General features: G+C 35.6%; 3 protein-coding genes across 5 annotated transcripts in view; 2 read left to right on the top strand and 1 right to left on the bottom strand.

Moving 5' to 3' along the window:
- The window catches only part of LOC121418112 (centromere-associated protein E-like), a 38592-nt gene extending 35504 nt beyond the window's left edge, over positions 1 to 3088 (top strand). Inside the window, exons 22-24 of the mRNA XM_041611816.1 lie at positions 737 to 839; positions 2117 to 2323; positions 2924 to 3088. Of these exons, the coding sequence (XP_041467750.1) occupies positions 737 to 839; positions 2117 to 2323; positions 2924 to 3084 (471 nt within the window). The 3' untranslated portion in view covers positions 3085 to 3088. The remainder of the gene's footprint in view (positions 1 to 736; positions 840 to 2116; positions 2324 to 2923) is intronic.
- Positions 3089 to 6189: 3101 nt separating this feature from the next.
- Positions 6190 to 15275, bottom strand: LOC121419072 (mitochondrial genome maintenance exonuclease 1-like). 3 transcript variants are annotated; one of them, XM_041613366.1, is made up of 8 exons: positions 15175 to 15275; positions 12241 to 12818; positions 11647 to 11781; positions 8956 to 9048; positions 8147 to 8270; positions 7737 to 7869; positions 6905 to 7082; positions 6772 to 6866 (listed from the first exon to the last, which is right to left on the bottom strand). In XM_041613366.1, exons 2-7 carry the CDS (start codon positions 12788 to 12790, stop codon positions 6924 to 6926), a joined length of 1194 nt encoding a protein of 397 aa, XP_041469300.1. In that variant the 5' UTR covers positions 12791 to 12818; positions 15175 to 15275; the 3' UTR covers positions 6772 to 6866; positions 6905 to 6923. The 3 variants fall into 3 exon arrangements, with proteins under 3 accessions (XP_041469299.1, XP_041469301.1, XP_041469300.1); XM_041613365.1 differs by lacking the exon at positions 15175 to 15275 and adding an exon at positions 13499 to 13567 and having other exon boundaries at positions 6190 to 7082; XM_041613367.1 differs by lacking the exon at positions 15175 to 15275 and having other exon boundaries at positions 6190 to 7082; positions 12222 to 12362.
- On the top strand, positions 14988 to 18967 carry LOC121419073. The gene is made up of 3 exons (XM_041613368.1): positions 14988 to 15116; positions 16988 to 17069; positions 18095 to 18967. Exons 1-3 carry the CDS (start codon positions 15072 to 15074, stop codon positions 18268 to 18270), a joined length of 303 nt encoding a protein of 100 aa, XP_041469302.1. The 5' UTR covers positions 14988 to 15071; the 3' UTR covers positions 18271 to 18967.
- Positions 18968 to 19935: the final 968 nt, after the last annotated feature.

The raw sequence follows: 19935 nt of genomic DNA on the forward strand, positions 1-19935 counted from the left end.
ATTTTCTGTCAGCTTGGTTGGTTGAGAAGTTTCTTAATAATAATAATAATAATAATAATGTACAAAAAAAATATGCGCTTTATACAGATGTTTCAAAGCACTAAGAAAAATTAAAAGAAGAATATTCATGTACAAGATATCAGTAAACTAACGACAAAGAAACTAAACACCATTACGATAATAAATTATACATACAATATAGAGAGAATGATACAGAAATCATGAAATTAAATGAAGTTATTGAAATGCTATATCTAAATGGTGAATTTAATCCTTTAATGGAAGAAAAGGTAGAGAGGAGCAAATAGAAGAAACATCTATCAAACATTATGAAATGAGAATGTAATGAAAGTTAGAGAACTCTCAATTTAATTTCTTTGGTGGTTCTCAAATTGGCGATGTTGCTTCTAAGTGCTGGGGTTAGGAGTACAACTGTTTGCTCACAAGACTTGATATCTTCCTCATTGTCTGTCAAGGTACAGCTTGTCTCCTGATGTACGATATATCAAATTCATTTAAAACATGTCAAGTCACAAAAAGACATTTTGTGTACAAAACATGTTGAATGCTGTACTCATAAACATGACATTTAAAGCCACATTGCCTGTTTCAATTTGGAGTTTCATTTAAAGCGAGTATTAGGCACTATATAACAAAATACTAGTATTAGTTATTTTGTTCTTGTACGGGCTTTGAGACCTATTATTGAATGTTTGTATGATGTTGTTGAATGCAGGCTATTGAGAAGATGAAGAAGGAGTGTGTTTCAATTGAAGAGCAGATATCAAGACATAGCAGTCTGGAGGAGAGCCTAAAACATCTTGTCATTTCACAAAGAGGTGGGTTTATTACTCTTTTGGTTCACTACCTTCTATGGGGTCATTCAGACGTAGCATTGACAAAGTTAAAGGGGAATCCAACCCAACTAAAAACTTGTTTTTATAAGGAAAAGAAAAATCAGACAAGTTGATATGTGAAAGTTTGAACAATATTGGACAAACAACAAGAAAGTTATGAATTTTTAAAAGTTGTAAATATTGGTAATCACTATACCCATGGAGACTTCAAATTGGCCGCATATGGGATGTCATAGTGATGTAAGGCAAGGACTACTCTTCCATGTACTCCAATACATATTATGGCTAAAATGCCATTTTTCCCAAAAGTTTTATTTCAAATTATATTTTTCTTTCATGAGGACATACTACAATATACTACCTGGGTTATATTTAGATTACTGCCCCAGGGGAATGGGTACTTAGGAGAAAACCACAAATCCCTGATAATAAAGTACATGGCCTATGGGAAAGTTGTCCTTGCCCCTTGTCATAATTTACTTACCCAGTTGCCAATTTGAAATATACATAGTATTAGTGATCTCAATTTTAAAGCAGCTATAACTTTCTTATTGCTTGTCCGATTTCTTTCAAACTTTCACCATTCTGTTTAATTTATTTTTCTCCTTCCCAACATAACATGTTATGGCCAAGGCTGGATTCCCCTTTAAGCAACTTTTTTGCGTACAAAGCTATTGGGAAATGAGGCATCAAATATCATTGCTGGGGCAAGAGACAATTTAATTGCAAACCAGTAATTTTGGTTAAAAGCTGATGCACAATTATAGAATGAGCAAACAATTTTTTGATATTATTCAATATGACTCTTGATGTCATTACGAGTTAAAAATAAATCATGTGATGAGTTTTCTATACAATTTGTATATTTCGAGTATATAATGCACTTTTAGTAACATAAGTGTTGTGTCAAGTCCAAATAAAGCTTGTGCCATTCCAATATGCTGCTTCCATAATATGCTGGCAGTTTTGATTGATGTGAAGATATCAAGATGACCACAATGATAATATGACTTTGCATGAAGATGTCCTGATAACAATAAAACTGTTTGGTGTTATTTATTGTACATTAGTTTCATTGAAATCATTCACAAATATTTCTTCCTTGATCAATTGCTAGGCTTTGTGTTACGGAGCCCAGGGTACTGAAAGGTGAATGTTGTTTCTGCAAGCTAAGTTACCCTTTGTTTTACTCTGATGGATGAAACTATTGCTGATATCATGTCAGTGTGACCTTATGTATCTTCTTCATTTCTGTGCAGGACACCTAGAAGTAGGTTGGGAGAAGGACAAGGCCCTGCAGGATGAGTTTGCCAAGCGAGATCAGGTGTTCCTGGATGATATCACCGATCTCTGTCGCCGTGCTGACCGTCGGGAGCAGGTGGTATCAGACATCACGGACAAACTCCAGCAGGAGATACTGATGCTGGCCTCTCTCCTAGAGACAGTCGCTGAAAGAAGACCTCCAAGTGAGTATACTAGTGCTGTTGGTGATGAGAGATTATTATGATGTGGATGACGATGTTGACAATGATGTGGATGATGATGGTGATGATGATGCTGTGAAGGGCGGGAAGACTATTGACAGGCAAGGCATCTCTCTGTGGATTGGAAGACACAGTGAGTATTTAATGAAGAGAGATGGGTGAAGTGAAGGTGGTGTTTGTGATGTAAACGTGATGATAATTGTGAAGAGGATGATGAAATGATGATGATGATTAAGATTTAAGATGATTATATGGTTGATGATGATTTTAATTATGATTGTGATGATATGATCTTGATGGTGATTTTGGTTATGATAATGGTGATTGTGGTGACGTTGATGGCATCATGGCAGTCTAATGAATGATGATGACGATCATGATGCTGATGGCAATGATGACGCTAATGCTGCTGATGATGGTGATAATGAAGAAGACAACCATGACAACGATGATTGAAATGGTGATAGTGGTGGTCAGAATGCTAATGACCATTTTGACGATAACACCCTGATAATGACTTAATTGAAATTAATATTTTAATATTATATTTGTCTAAATGTATTCGTTTAATTTTACATTTAGATACCAGTCAGGGTAGTCGACCAACCACAGTCCCACGCCCACCTACCGTCCTGAGAGAATACCTAGACTCACGCACCAACCTCACAACGCAAGCAGGAAGAAAGACAGAGCTACAAAGTCAGCCCAACCTTCTCAATCAGACTGTACCCGAAGAACTCTAGAAAAGCAGTAAACTGTCTTCTAACATCAGCTATCATGGAAGAATTGGACACAATTAGAGTGTTTACCAAGTAACGGGTGTTGTCCATCATCCAGAGTGGAATCCAGTTTACGACCAATAACTGTTTGTCATGTTGTGTGTGGAATCCATCTCCTCATGTGGTAAAATGATTATCTCACATTCCCTGAAGCAAGCAAAGCAATGTTTAGTGCGGCATGACACTTGGCTGACCCCTAAAGATGCAATTAGACGACACATTTTTTTCAGTACATTTCACTAAGTCTGGTGCCAGAAAATTGTAATCTACTCCAATGGAAGCTTAAGATAGTCAGCCTTTGATCTTTCAGAAGAATCCAAGGTCCATCAAAATGTCTTTTTGGAACATTATTTAGATGCTTGTTTCAAACCTGGAGGATGTTTCACAGAGATTTAAGTCTGACTAAAAATCATACCTAAATTTTCAGCTGTGTGTGTAGTATACAATGCATGGTACATGTAGTGTTGGTAATATGCTCTGGATCTGTACGCCTCTGTGTAATAATCAATAAGGTGCACATTGGCATTTGAGCTTTTCTTTTATTTAGACTTCACTCTCTGTGACACCCCCCCCCCCACTTGGTTTGAATTCCTTTCTTACAGCTGGGGCTATTAAGTAGTGGAGTGCAGTGTTAAAGGTAGAAAGATATCGGAGATATAAGTTATTTACTTTGGTTTATGCAAACTTCTTATGTTAGGCAAGGCTTGTAATTGCCAAAACAAAAAATGCCTTGTGTGGTTTTGTATCCAAATTTCACCTATATCTCAAAAAATTAGGCCACTATTTTATGCCAAAGGCAAAGATTTGAACGGTTTGCTACTCAAGAATTTTTTGTTTATATTTTGTTGCCCCAGCAGTTTTATGTATAATCTGTACATATTTGTATCTAGTGTGTGTTTATTTTATTTGTGAAAGTGCAATATTGTTCTAGTATTTAATAGTGTAGCCTTGGCAATAAAAGTAACCTTGTCAACAAAGGTGAACAACTTGAATGAATTTAGTTGTATGGTGATTGTATGAAATCTTTTGTGAATACATGTGCCTTTTGAATATCTATGCATCAGACATGTCAGGGGTAAAAAAAAATTATTTGAAAAGTTTAGTTCCAAAAAGTATTATATCCATATTTTAATAATGCTTCAGAGAAAATGCATCATTTACTAAATTGACTACTGGCTTCAATGGAAGAATGAATTTAGGAAGTGTTTTTTTTTTAACATCGTCAGATATTCAAGTTTGAAACTCTTTTTCAAAGATGAATGCCTAATTGAATAATAGATATGAATACCTCAGTATTTATCAGAAATGGATCTAGTACCTTTTGGAAGTGAGCTCATAGTTTTAAGTTGTGATTCACTGTTCTTTAATTCATGAAGGATATCAATGGCAGATAGGGATAATTAATTTTCTGGCAAAGGTTTACTATTTTGTCAGCTTTTTAAAAAATCTTTGAAAAAAAATATCAAATCAATCTCGTGCAATATTTTTGTGTTCAAGCCAAGAAATATACTGAGGCTTATGACTTTTTTCTACATGATTTTCATCTTATCAAAAAATTATATTTGGGATTGATTTTTTGAACTATGTTCAAACAACTTTTTCTGCAAAGTTCCCTTGAAGTTACAAACATGCCCCTGCAAATTGCTCTGGTTTCAATTGTGCTTCTTAATGAAATTCAAAGAACAGCAAGAAAGTGCTCTTAATGGTTGGTATAAACATGGCCAAATGAAAGTTAATATGCTAATGCATCCAAGCAAACAAATGCACCACAGTACAGGGTGTTCAGTAAAATGATATGATGTCAAGTGCCTTTTATAATGAATATAAAAGAAAAATGTCATTTTGGAAAATAATGTGCATTGGCTTATAAACTTGATTCAGGCTTATTTTCAAATTTAAATGCATAAAAAAAATCAAATTATTTTATACTTGTAACAGAACAAAACTAACACAAAGAAGATGCATTTTACCACATTTTTAATCCCAAATATATTTCAGCTTGCATCACATTCATGTGGTATTACATTAGATATTATAATTCATTCAACTTTGTTCACTGATCATAGTACTGGATATGGATGTATATGTACTGCCTTTTCTAATTAAGACATTCTATCATTTGTTTTGTTAGGGGGTGTTTAAGGAAATATATTTGCAATTGATTGCATTATCTTTTTTTCCAAATTTGTAATAGGTGGATTAACTAAAGCTAATCAATTCGTTTTTTCTGTTGCAAAGAAGCAAACGAAAATCAATAAGAAATCAATTGCAGGACATCACTTTTGTAACATACTTTTGGAACAAAAAACTGATGTGAAATTGATTGCAAATTTTGTGTAACACCCCCTTTTCATTGTGACTTTTTTTTCGTGTCGGTACTATAAATATCCCTCTACATAATTTCTATTGTCAATTAAATTATTTGTTCAAACCTACTACATCACGTTGTCAGCATGGCTCATCATTTATAGTACAAACATTCCATATAACTCAAAATATATTTCAATAGTGATGAAGGGCTTAAAATTCCTACTTGACAAATTACAAAATTCAACGAATAACAAAACAAGATTCATTATTGACCAAGTACATATTGTATATCTTGATTTTTCACCCCCTTCCACCTTCTTTCACTTAATAACTGGTTGAAATTTTAATTCAAAGATATGTCTTCAAGTAAACTCCAGAAGATCGTTGTGTGTGGATGACACTTGTCAAAAGTGTTGCATCATGTGAGTAACAATGAAAAAAAAAATCAATAGAAAGCATACATGAATATCTGCAAAATGAAGTGCTTAAACTTAATGGACCTTGTTCTTGAATTCACCAATTAGCGGTAATGCAGAAATGAAAAAGAGCTTGTTGGGAAGGTAGCATGGGCCTAGGACGTCTTGTGCATTGGACATAGAACTAGGCAATAACCTCTTGATGATTAACAGTACTTAGAATTGTATTGATAAGTCAGGCAAGTTTGGTGCAAGTTCTCAGCTACATGTGAATGAGTTTTGTATAAAAAGTAATGATGAATGATTCACTAAGGAATACTAGTTGACTTGTTTTCAGGACAGCACCCCTCCCCCTTCCCAAAACACTGTCAACCACCCTGATTTTCTTCTGTTGATAAACTGAGGCACATTGTACAATAGTATCGATCCTAATGATGATCTCGCACCTTGTTTAAGTATAATACAATGTTTATTTCGCCAGGATATCATAGCTACTTCAGTTATGAAACTGTTACATTTATACCTGCATGACATTGTTTATTATCTTACCCTTTATCAAATCTACATGTAATATGCATGACATTATTGGTTATCTTACTCTATAAAATCTACATGTAATATGCTGAGTACCTAGCTAGATGGGAGAAGTTCACACTACTTTGGTATGACGAGCATGGTGGAGGATGGAACCTTCACACAATCTCTGGATGAACGCTCTACCACTGAGCCACCGTGCCCAGTTAATGATGAATGTTCAAATAGAAGTCACCGTGTCCATTTAATGATGATGTTCAAATAGAAGTCACCGTGCCCCAGAGATGCCAAGTTCAAAGACCAGCCATGCGTGAGATTTTCTGTGAATCTGAGTGAGATCACAGACATTGTGTACAATGTATATGGGGATAGGCTGTGATAGTTGCGTGAGACAGAGATTTGAGGGGATGAACAAGAGTAAAAAATGCTTGAGTCTCACGCATAATGCGTGAGACTTGGTAGCTCTGGTGCCCAGTTAATGATGATGTTCAAATAGAAGTCACCATGCCCAGTTAATGATGAATGTTCAAACACAATACCAATCTAATGCTCTGCAGCTGTTTGTCTGCTTTCTATTTCCCTGTATTCTTGAAGTCTCCTCAACCATTTCTTCCAGTAAAGGTCACAGAGGTCAGAGGTCATGACATGGAGGTCGGCTGGGGAGCCATCTTTGTAGGTTATCACCAGAAGTGCTTGATTTATCTGTGCCATGAACAAATGAAACATTTGATTATTTTTCTGTCTTTTAACTAGTGGAATCTGAAAGGGTGGGTTCTGCTTTATTGTCAACTACATCCATACAAAAATACAATTGATAATGAATTCTTGAAGTAATAGACCCTGACGAAAACACCTTAAGATCTACACAGTACAGACACTCTCAGTAAACTTGTTGGCTTTTGGCTCACACTTATCAAGATCAAATGAATGAAAGAAGATAAAGACAAAGCAGAGCTGCAAACCTGAACACGAACATTTCAGTATTTTAAATGCTGAAAACCAGTATTTTCAAAGAATACCATAGCACAACAAATAAGACTGAAACTACAGAAATCAGTATTTTGCACAAAACCATCAGTATTCTTCTCATTTTTCAGCACTAAATACTGAAAATCAGTACTGGTTGGCAGCTCTGACAAAGCAAACAAAGGAAAAGTGCCAATTGCTTCTATTGGAAAGTTGCTTGGTTAAAGAGTACACATACTTTCTGTCAGCAAGACTCTTCCACTACAAAAAATAAGAGTGATAGAAACCATGTGAATGTAAACCTCTAACACACATTCACTCACATTGGTATACTCTGTTGTTTTTGTGATCTTTAGTAATCAAATATTCTTTTAAACATATGGACATTACCTGAAACTGATGAAATGAGTCAAAGTTGAATGCTCCGAGGTAGGCTGCAACCTGTACGGGGCTATCAAAGCACTTGGCTAGACTCTTCTTAGGCTTCCTAGATGTCTTGAATTCAACAAGACAAGGCATCCCTCTGAAAAAAACCAGAAAAAAACAGAGAGAATGACTTAGTAAACTAGCAGAAACTGGGTCGAGTGTTGAGTCAAATAAAAGTACAATTCTCTCTACCAAAGAGAAAATATTGGCAATGCAAGGCCCTGTTGCACACACACACAAAACTCCATTGATGATAGGACTCTTGCAATGGCACAATTTAGTACCACAGTGGGTTGCAAATACACGACTCTGATAGAAGACAGTCGGTACCACTACACCATGACACTCAAAGTGATACCATACAAACATCTCACCTGTACTCTGTGATGCAGTCAGCATAACCGTGGTAACCAAGATACGGGTGCTTTGTGTGACATTCTATGATGGGAGAGTCTGAGACAAGCTCTGGAAGTCGCTCCTTGATGCTATTCCAGTAGCCTAGATAGCATATAGGAGAAATAAGGAAGATGGAGATGTTGAGGATGCAGGGAAAAGAGGAAAAAATGGGCAGGGATAGGGAGGGGGAAAGGAACAAAGTAAAGTAAAAAATAAAATGAATAATGTTTGACAAACACCTAGTAGATATGCTTTTTGGTGAATCAAATAGCTTGAAATCTACAAGAATGTAGGCTAATAATATCAAATCACAAACAAAAATTACAAAGAGAAAATATTCTTTTAATCTGGAATTATTGTTAAAATATCAGTTTGAATCAGATTACCAAAGTGTGAGGTCACTGTTATGAACAAGGCCAATAATATATTGACTTTTATAATGGGGCTAATTATGTCTTCGTGAGGTCATATCTGAAATTTAAAACAAAATTGTGATGTCATCACTTCGGTCCTCAATTTGATTTTGAGTTTTTATTCGGTAACAATCAAATTTTTGAATTTGAGTATCTTGTAATAAACAATCTTATCTACAATCTTACATGAATATTGCTAATAATTTTCCTTGAATTCTAAAACCCTGTTATCATTTTCATAGTATTATTGCACTTCCACTGCTTTGAACACTTTCACTAGACTGTTGAGGAATTCTGAGATAAAAAAAATATTCATGAGTTGTATGATATATCATACTTTGGTGAAATATGCAAGCCAGTAAAAACACACTCACCTTCAATATTCTTATCAATGGCTACCTTTTCAGGATTGTTGAGTATGACGTGTCCAATGTTTGCATGGAGTTGATGTCCCTCACTGAACATCTCTGTCAGATACAAAAGATCATAAATAATTCTAACGTAAAAAACAAACTGGTTCTACTTGTCATATTATGTTATGTTACAATTTCAATAAAATCAATCTAAGAATATAGGGAACCAAGTAGCGTATGTTCCATTGTGATACATCTTGTGATGTATCTTTCGCACTAATTATAAAGCAAACATCTTGCTGTTAACAAATGCCTGAGGCCTGACCACAGATATGGGGACCATTCGTCTGCACTGAAGATCTCAGTGAGATCTTTGCTTTTGATTAGCTGAGAAGAATTAGTCACTAATTGTTACTACAAGGGGAAAAACAGATTGAGAACTAGAATTTAATTCGTCATGCGGACGAATTAGGTGGTCTGTCATGATTTGTCATTCAATGTCGGCTAATGTATGAAATGAATAATTTAGATACATTGATAATCTTGATCGTAGACAACCTAAGAATAAGTTTTGACCATTGCTAAATGTGATTATTGATGTGGTGATGACAGTCGTCAGACATACATCTTCAAACAGATACATACAAGATAGATGATTATATATATAGATGGATGGAGTGATGGATGGAGCGATGGATGGATCAAGTGATCGATTGAGAGATAAATGATAGGTGGTTATATTAATAAAACATAGACAGACAGACATATAGATAGATAAATAGATAGATAGATAGAGACAAATAGATTGATATAGATAGATAGCCAGACAGACATACATATATAAAGATAGATAGAGACAGGCAGATAGATTGATGGATATATAGAACGATAGATAGATATACATATCTAAACAGATAGATATGTTATATTAGACAGAGAGATAGATAGACAGATACATATACAAAGTAGGTAGATAGACAGATAGACATATATATGGATAGATAGATTTATAACAGATAGCGGATGGACGGATATGATTAGATAGATATAATACGAAAAAAAGTAATTATAATCTGTTTTATTTTGCAATATTTTAGCTATTAATTATTAGAATTGTTATAATTGATCATGCGCAAGATAGTAAAAAAAAAAAAAAAAAAAAAAAATCATGTTCACCCGCGGACTCGAACCCCTGCCCGCATGATTGAATGAGATGCAAGTCTGACGCCTAACCGATTGAGCTAGCATATTTCCCATAGACTTTACACGTAAGCAAATTTGAGAATTACAATTCCAATTTTGCAAGCGAAATACGGGCATGATCCCGGCATCTGATCAAAAGTGGAGGGCACACTTACGAAAGCTTAGAATCTCAGCTACAACATACTAAAAGCTCAGGGAAAACCGACAAGATAAAATGGAGATATGGCTCACGAAATAGAGGAATGTCGAATCTAGTTTTGAGAAAAAGTCATGTCCCATAGAGATTACATGCAAAATGAGGAAAAATGACATGCCTCTATTCATCGCTGTTTTACGCAATGACGCGTTTCTCAAAAACGAAAATTCATGTTCACTGAGCATAAAGAGTACATTCTAAACTACACCATATCGAAATTTGGGCGAAAATCGATCTATATTCGAGAAGTTACAACCAAATTTGCATAAATTTGATGACGTCATTTTTGAAAAAATGAAATTTTTAGTTTAGGCGCCATTTTGATGACGTCATGATCAAATTGAGGGACAATGGTGACATGAAATCAAATCTACAACTCATACTCTATCGATATATGAAAAAAAAATTGGGGGTCAACGGACTATTTAAAGAGCTACAGTAAATTTTGAATAGGCATGTTTTTGCCCATATATGGCCTATAGTGAGAGCTCGCGCGCACACGTGCTGCAAACTTCAACGGGTGTTAATTTCGTCATTAATGGTCGTAGAAGGTTGATCAAGGTATCAAATTGTTCAGAATTTTATTATCAATGCAAAGATGTAAAAAAAACGGTGTTTCTGCGTTGCGTTAAGGCGTTACGCGCGGAAGCGCGCGCAAAATTTTGAAATGCTTAAAATGACCTGAAACGTACTCTACTTTGGTCAAAAAGTGATTTTGAGCATTTTGAAATTTTGACGCGCGCGTACGCGTGCGTCGTGACCTCCAGGTGACCTTTGATGACATGACCTGATGACCTTTGACCTGAAGTTGATGTGATGTTAATTTAATTGATTTTTGATAATTGATAATGGAGATATGATTGATAATGGCATAACTCTGTGATTTTACAAAATGGCGCCTAGATGACGTCATCATGACCTGATGACCTTGAAAAGCTTCTCTGCACGTGTCCATGACAGATCCTATAGATGACATGAAATTCAATGAAATTGACCAAGTCCATTTTGAGATAACTTGGCGACAAGAAAATCCGTAAAAATAAATAAATAAATAAATAAATAAAATTAAGAAAATTCTGACGAAATTAAGAGGTGATCTGTCATAGACAGACCACCTAATAAAGAAAACTTGTCATTGCTAACCTTTTGAAACATGCTCTTGTTGCCCACTTGTATGTTTAAAATATATGAAACTTCATATGAATCCCGAGTTGCTGCCCTACAGTATATCTTTGATATCATATGTGAGAGTTTTGTCCAGTCCAGTCAAAGTGAGGGACGGACACTACCCTAAACTCATTGCCAATTTTTACCTTTCTTATACTTCAGAAAAGCAGGTAATCCCATCTTCTTGATCATGAATCTTTCCCACCTAAGAAGAGCTACTGCACTGTCAGGAGACATCGTCTTTTGCAGTATACCAGTCACAGAGGGATACTTGGTTTTATCTAAAGACAAAACGAAAACATTAGATTTATTTCTTTATGATCATAACAAAACATTTAAATTACATGTACCTATATGATGAAAAATCTGATGTGGAACATTTAAAATGGCAGGTATGACCTTGTCATTAAACCAAATTTACAATAGAATAAATGACAACTATAGCCAAATATTAATGGTAATTTTCATTTTCTGGTCATGAAACATTCCTAGCATTTAATATTTTATAACCTTCCTTCTCCCAATATTTTTTTTTATAATCAAAAGCCTCACATTATTACTGTTTATTTAAGGGCATGTGCGAGTACCGGTATGTGTCGATGGGGTGGGAGGGGTGAGGTCTTCTATGCACCGTTTTATTTGACTTATTCAAAGTTCTGAAGAAGTTTTCTAAAATCTTTATATTCCAAAATAGATTTTAGAGTATTTTAACTTTAGTGACCTGATGGATATGTATTCACCTTCTCTCCTGTCCTTCCTCTCTCCATCTGACCATCCTTCTCTACTTGTATTCACCAGTCGCCATGGAAACATTAGCATCTTTCCTGAGTGGCTGATAAATATCTCGTCCTCATCATCTACCTCATCATTGTTTTTTTGTCCCATGTCTTCTTCTTTGATAGATTCAGCTACCAAGGCATCAAGATTATCTCTAAAATCTCCCTTTTCTTTAGACCCTCTGATTATCTTATCCCCTGAAGATGTCCAACACTCGGGGATGAAGCGAAAGTGATGACGCTTACAAGTCTGGATGTTCCTTGTAAAAGACACACATCGTGGTGTGTTGGAATGTGAAATTCCTTCTAAAGTAGAATTTATCCTGGCTGGATTCCTGCACAATGCAATTAGGTCACAACCAAAAACGCGTTCATGATGAGATCGATGCCAAAAGTTGCTTGCAAAGTTTCTCAAAATAATTCTGGATAGTCTTGGCCAAGGGAAGCGTCTGGGTGCATTCTCTTTACACAGTCCTGGTAAATATTTCACTGATGTTGGAAGTATAGGCATCATTTCAAACGTAGTTGTCTCCGGCTACAAACTGAACAAGGATAAAGAACAGGAAAGAATGGGGATTCATAGCCTGATATAAGGAGCACATCAAAATCATATTTTGTTATGGCCTTTTATCCTACATCATAGGTTGTGACTAGTATGGCCTGATGTCATGAACCTGGCCACGGAGAATTGCTATTGTTACTGAGGTGCTGTGACGATACTCAGCATGCACCCCCAGTAACAATAGAATAATCCTCCGTGGACAGGGCCCTGCCTGATGACAAAGAATTTTGCTAACTGTATCGGTAATTAATGCTAGGGGATTGCTTTGCAAAATACTTTTCAGCAGATCGGGGGGGGGGGGGGGGGGGGCTCCCCCTTTTGAGAGGCTTGATCAAAATTTGTAATGTAAAAATGCAGTTAAAACACAAGTGTGCCCCCCCCCCCTTTGAAAGTGAAGACCCTTTTTTTCTTCTTGCATTAAAACTTTTCCCTCAGCCAGGAAAATGTGCCCCCCCCCCTTTGGAAAATCCTGGATCTGCCCAGTCTGACAACTTGTCTCAGTAGTGAGTGAACAGACCAACTGGCCTTGTCAGACAAGGCCAGTTGGTCTTGAAATGAAATTGGTATTCTTAGATGACATTTTATCTCTAAGATAAAATTAAAAATTGTATGTTGTGTATCTATCAGATACGTGACAGAGCAATGCCTGCCTAGACTTGCCAATCGCGTATTTTACCATTGCGGCGTAGATGATGTGCTTGCGCCCATGTTACTTTGAAGAAAAAAATATAATAAAATAGAGACTTAGGGCTATTTTATCTCAGCGACGTTGATTTCATCAATATATCGATCAGTTAGGTGAATTATCTCCAAATGTTGACATAATAATGAAGAAAAATTATATCTCTTGAGAATAAAACTTTAACGTTATTTCTGTACAATCAAAAATTATTTCATAAGACTTTTCTTGACTACTATTGTCTTTGAATGATGCTTGAAAGGTGTGATGTAGTATAGACTACCAAAAAAAGATGAGAGTATTGTATTTTTTTTTTATCTCTGTAGAGACATGCAAGCATATTTGAAGTCAATAAATTGGCGCAATCTCACTCCTTTTCCACACCTCCTGTCGGAATGGATTTCCATCTGAGTGAGATGAGAGAGCTACCGTATTAAAAGCGTGTTTCTCATTGGATAATGATTAAAATAGGTATAGCAAGTTCCCCCAAGTCTGCGCACACGTGTACGGTGTACCTGCCCATTTCTAGTAAAAGAAGATACACAACGAACACAGACTTTACACATGCAAGACATAGACTGATATTCATTAAAAAATCTGACTTGAAATGGTGGGAAATAATGAATTTTGGTCATTTTATGTGACGGACTAAAAATAGTCTTTCTCATTAAAATGCATGAATCGTGTGCAAAGTGAATGAGTGTGCAGACATGGGGTAGGATGGGGGGGGGGGGGGGGTTGGGTGTCCAGACACTTAATACTTTTGAAGCCTTCATTTCTGTTTTCAATTAGGCATAGGCCTACACTAAAAATATGAATACAATGGTTGTATTTTCATCTTCTATTTTGTTCTCTATATTATTTGCTGATATTTTGTATTGCTAAAAATTGATGAAACTTCGCTTGATTTTTTTCTCAATCTGAAAATGACTGCCCAAGGTTTTTTCCAATAAAATCCCACATTTCTTTAAAATTTTATGACATAGGCCTAGTCTATATTTGGTACAGTTATTCATTAATTGAAAAATTTTGTGAAATAAAGAAATCCATATTATATCTTTATTTCAAATTGTTAAGCAGACTTAAGGGACAGCCATCATATGTCTTACACTTTTTAATGAGATAACATGGTGATAAAAATTGTTCTCAGAACACCGATTCGGAGAGATTTTAATTTAAGGGTAGGGCCTATTTGATCTCACTGATTACAGAGATAAGATATTTATTATTTAGAGATACGTTAGAGAAGAGCTACATGTTCATGACATGAGTCAATCAATTGTGTATTTTCTTTGCATACATTTTGGTTTTATCCCCAATCAATAATGCCTAAAGTTAGAGTAGATCTACATATATCTGACTTCTGCGCTGCTAGAGCCGCCAATTACCGGTATGGGCTCGCGGCCGGCCGGGCCAGGCGCAAGCTAGCGCTAGCCCGGACCGGCGCCCCATCCCACCATTAACCGCACCTGCCACGGCCATACACCCAACCGTCGCAGCTCCTATTCAACGCTCTACTTGCCTTGGCTTGGGCTGGCAAATTGTCGGGAAATCATGGCAGGTTCTCTCAGGCTCATTTCAAGATACTGGCTGAAAATGGTAAGATTGGAAAGGATAACTTTGAAGATGTCTGGTTTCTTTTTTTCTTGAAACTTACATGACCACTGCACTGAGTCTTGATGGCGATGCAGCCTAGCCGCTAATTTATTGCAAGTTGCAAGCCCACACGTCGAGAATGGTGTTGGTCAACTTCAACGATCAGGCAGTGAGGCGAGGCAGGCTAACAACACGCACTGAAATTGGAACGTTGCCTCTTTGTTTGTTTTTTTACTTTAGTTTGGCCTTTATTATGTTTACATTTGAAATTGTGGAAGTAGAAAAGATGCCTCAACAAATCACAATTCCAAATGTAGTAGATCTAGCCTAATCTAATATATAATTTAGAATCCAGATTGAATGGTGAAAATAATAATGGTGTCAAATGACAAATGTCATCACATTCACTTGTATCACTATCAGGCTGAGGCGATGATTGGTGTACTAGTCTCCACTTCACTTTACTACTGCTTCCCTCTGCTACACCTACCCGAAGGCCGAACCATTGGGCAATAAAAACTCGCTCTCAAAAACCAGTGACAAGCTGTGTCACTTTTTGGTAAACAAAGTACGGGTACCACGTATAAACTAAATCAATAACTTAAGGTAAGCATGCTCTATACCCAGTTGTTGTGTGTCCGGACAGGTTGTGTGTCCGGACGATCAATTTTAGAAAGTCATTTGGAAAAATTTACAAGCAAAGTTTCATAAATTTTTAGTACAAAATGTTAGGAAATATTCTAAAGAACAAAATGGAGATGATTACAACTATTGAATTCATATTTTAGTGTATTCCAAAGACAAAAAAAAAGGCTTCAAAAGTATATTGTCCGGACACCCAACCCCCCATCCTACCACTAGAGGCGCACAGCCAATATGGGAGACTGTCTCCTATGAGAGAGATTATCTCCAATATCAGGGGAGCGTTTCATCAATAATTTCATCCGACAAATTGTCAGATCTGACATCTTTCCTTGATTCTGATTGGCTGAGAGGTACTGTTCCTATGGTAACTGTCGGATAAAATGTCCGACAAGTTCTTTCATGAAACGCCCCCCAGAGACTTTTGTACAGAATTTGGATATCCAATTTCAGAGACAGTCTCCCATTTAGGAGACCAATTTCCTTTGTTTACATTTGCTGCAAAAGGATTACCATGGCAGCAAATAAATATGTGATAAGCAGATTCCTCATGAAAAATGACCTCTTTTCCCTATCTACTATGAAAATTCACCGTCTACTTTTGTTTTAATAAGGATTTTTGTTGTCATCTACACACAAACAAATGGACTTCTGACCTCAGTGAGACAAAATTTTGGTTGGAAAAAATTATGCTTTCGTTGGTGTTGTTTCTTTTGCAAAACAAGTCTACAATATGGAAGATTGTCTCCCCTATTGGAGAGTCTCCAATATTGGCCATGCACCTTTACTGTCTACAGTGAACAAACTTACCATGGGACTCCTTGCCCTTTCTTGTAAAGGTCTCAAAATCTGTGATTTGAAGCGGTTTACAAGTCCTCACACGTATTAATTCACTGCCGAATCCAAAATTGTAAACGCGAATTGCACAACTGCGGGCCCGCAGTATATTTGATAGTAGAACTTAGTGATAGAATGTGGGAAAGACAAAGAATTAATTGGCCTTTGACAAGTTGCCGAGGTAAAATTTCTAATTTATACTCATGTCAAGCAGTATGTAACTATTGCACAATTAAAGCCTATCAAATGCAGTGAAGAAGTGTAGAATTTAGACCCAAAGATAGACTTAATGCAGGGTTTTAAAAGTCTAAAATAGACAAGCGTTATCAAATTGAAAATTCCACCAAATCATTAGCCTTCGGTTTATGCCATTCTTTCTTTATTGTTTCTTAAAGGTGAAACCAGTTTCAGAGACCACATCAGTAAGGTCTATTTCAGTGACTGCAACAATTTCAGCAGATAAGAAGCCAGCACAAGGTGAGTGTTCTTTGAATTGACAGCAATCATTACCTTTCATATCTAGACCAATTGCCTTTAAAACATGACCTTATTTCAGCAGCCACTTTTAATTTTCAAATTGTAGAAGAAAACATCTTTCAATGGGCGTTGCAAATGTGTCAGGTGCAATGCTATGTCAGTTATGTACCTGACCGGGAAAACTGTTTTGATATTTCCATGGCATTTTCCATATTTATTTTTTTTTTTTTCATTTTACCTCTGCTGCTGATGACATTGTGAATTTAGTAGCTCATCAGTGCAGAATGTATTCTGGATGAAATGAAATGCTTCAAAGTATATTTATTGTTTTAGACTGTTCTCAGACAAAAAATTGTTTTAGATAAAAAATCCTATCCAGTACTTTTTCTACATAGACTGCTGATAGCACTTGATGTAGTACCGATATGATTCTTAAGTGTCAATGTGTTTTTATTTTATTTAATTTATATATATTTATTTATTACCGCGTATTCAATTTTTTTTATAGAAAATCATATCCAGTACTATTTCTACATCTACTGCTGATAACATTTCCTGAAATTGTTGATTTTTTTTATTATAAGAGTCAATGTGTTTTATTTCATTTTATTCATTTTTTATTCACTTTTTCATGAATTTCAACTTTCAAAATAAAACTACTGTAAAGAAAGTGATTCCTGCCATGAATCATGTACAAGAAATATAATTGATAAGGCATTTTTTAAAATTTCCTATGTTGAAGTAATATTTGACATTGCGTGTTAGAGAAATAATATTGGTGACATGATACATGCTCCTGTGACATTTGCTCTTAATATCTCAGAGGGCAAGGGGTTAAAGTTAGGATTAAAATAAGACTTTGGTCAAGAATAATGTGAAGGATGAGGGTTTACTTAGTTTAGAAAGTTATGTTTTAGGTTTGGCTTAACGTGCTGATTTTCCATTGGAGCTTTTGTTGCCAGAGCAAATGTTGTGGAACTGAAATATGTGGCTTGTATTATGACAATATCTTTATCACTTTTCAGGGTCCAAAACTGCAACACCCTCTAAGCCAGCTGCAGCATCCAAAGCTAGCACTGGAGGAGAGAGTTATCAGGTACCTGAATACTATCAATACAACGAGATGTCCTATTACCAAATGGAGTCTGATATGAGGAAGGGTAGACTACCACAACCCAAACCAGGACAACCAAGTGATTAGGGACTAGATTGGAGACTAGAGCAAGATTTATACTGGACTCTTGAAACAACTACAAGAAACAATTAGCATGTCATGCGATTATGTGCTTCTTTGAGATAAATCTAGCTCTGTGATAAAGGCTAAGTTATTTAAAAGGAAATCTATCTTTATGGCTCTAGCACAGAAGAACCATAAGTGAATGGTGAATGAAATGATATGCAGTTTTGCAGTTGAAAAAAAACAGTCAAATGTATTATTTTTATTATATTCTAAAGGGTGTTACACTTGCAATCAAGTTTTTATTTGAAATGTAAATCTGTGGGTGATTAATTAAAATGGGTAAATTTGAACAATATCAAATCAATAAATACATTCTCTTATATGATTAATTAATCATATTTATTTATTATATGATTAATTGCATATTTGCAACTTATTTCAACAACTGCAATCAATATTGGGACCTAAATATAAGTTGCAATTGATTGTAAATAACTTGCACTGTGAACCCCATATTATTACTCAAAATAACCTTTAAATCACGAAAGAGCAAGTAGGCATCAACAGTCTTCTTCAGTGTGAATTAGTCTTAATTGGTAAAAGAAAAAATTGAACATGTGATTTGTATGATATATTAAAAAAAAAATATGTATTTCAAATTGTTCAAATGAGATGGTATTGTGGAAGATGGATCATTAAAATTGAACTTATATTTCCATTTCAATTTTGTAAGTGTACATCGTTTGCATTTTCCATATCCTGAAAATGCATCATGATGATATGAAGACTAAGTGTGAAGATGTTTCAATGATGTGACTTCATATTTTTCTGACTCCTCTGGCACTACATATCTGACACCACAATTTTAAATTCACTTGTGTACATGCAGCATTTTCATTCTGTGATTGGCCTTTTTGCTAACTAGTGAATATTAACTAGTGAATATTCATATGCATTTCATTAGGAAAGGCATGGTCAGATTTCATTTCTGTATTTTTTTTTAAATTGAATATTCAGTAGCCATTTGATGCTTAAATAACTTAGTGATAATCTACTCAAAATACAATAAAGTCTTGTTTTAATCTTATATATGCTCTTAGCAACGAGACTGAACTTACCCCAGGCTTCCAAATCCCTGCGAAGCGGGCACTCAACTATATACCAGTACTGTACACACGCGCGACTAAGAAAAAAATGTACTTTTTGCTGATCATGGCACATCACACGCCTGATGCATTTAGGGTGTCAAAATGGCCAGAATCAGGCAAAAAGGAATTATGGGGTAAAACTGATATTTTTTACAGGTTATACTAGTTTAGGGAGCAAAATTGTCTCCCCAAAATGCATGTGAAAATGAAAAGGGTATGGTATAGATAATTGACCAATGGATGAAACTTGTTAGGGTGGGTTTGTAAAACCTGTGGTTGTGCATGTGTACAGCAAAATATTTGAGTGGCCCCCATGGGACCAAATCACCTTCATCAATTTTGGAAACTTATTTTTGTAGTAAATGCCCCCCCCAAAAAAAACATGTCACAGATGCATATATTCGCAAAAAAGTGCAAATTTGAACATGATTGTTGAAAGTTTAAAGAGAAATTCCAGTAGTTGCAGTAAATACAGATTTCATGAGAAAGTCTGTAAAACCAGGCTTAATTGTCAATATATCATTGAGGATCTGGTACA

This window comes from Lytechinus variegatus, chromosome 7, assembly GCF_018143015.1.
Source record: "Lytechinus variegatus isolate NC3 chromosome 7, Lvar_3.0, whole genome shotgun sequence".
NCBI classification, from domain to species: Eukaryota; Metazoa; Echinodermata; class Echinoidea; order Temnopleuroida; family Toxopneustidae; genus Lytechinus; species Lytechinus variegatus.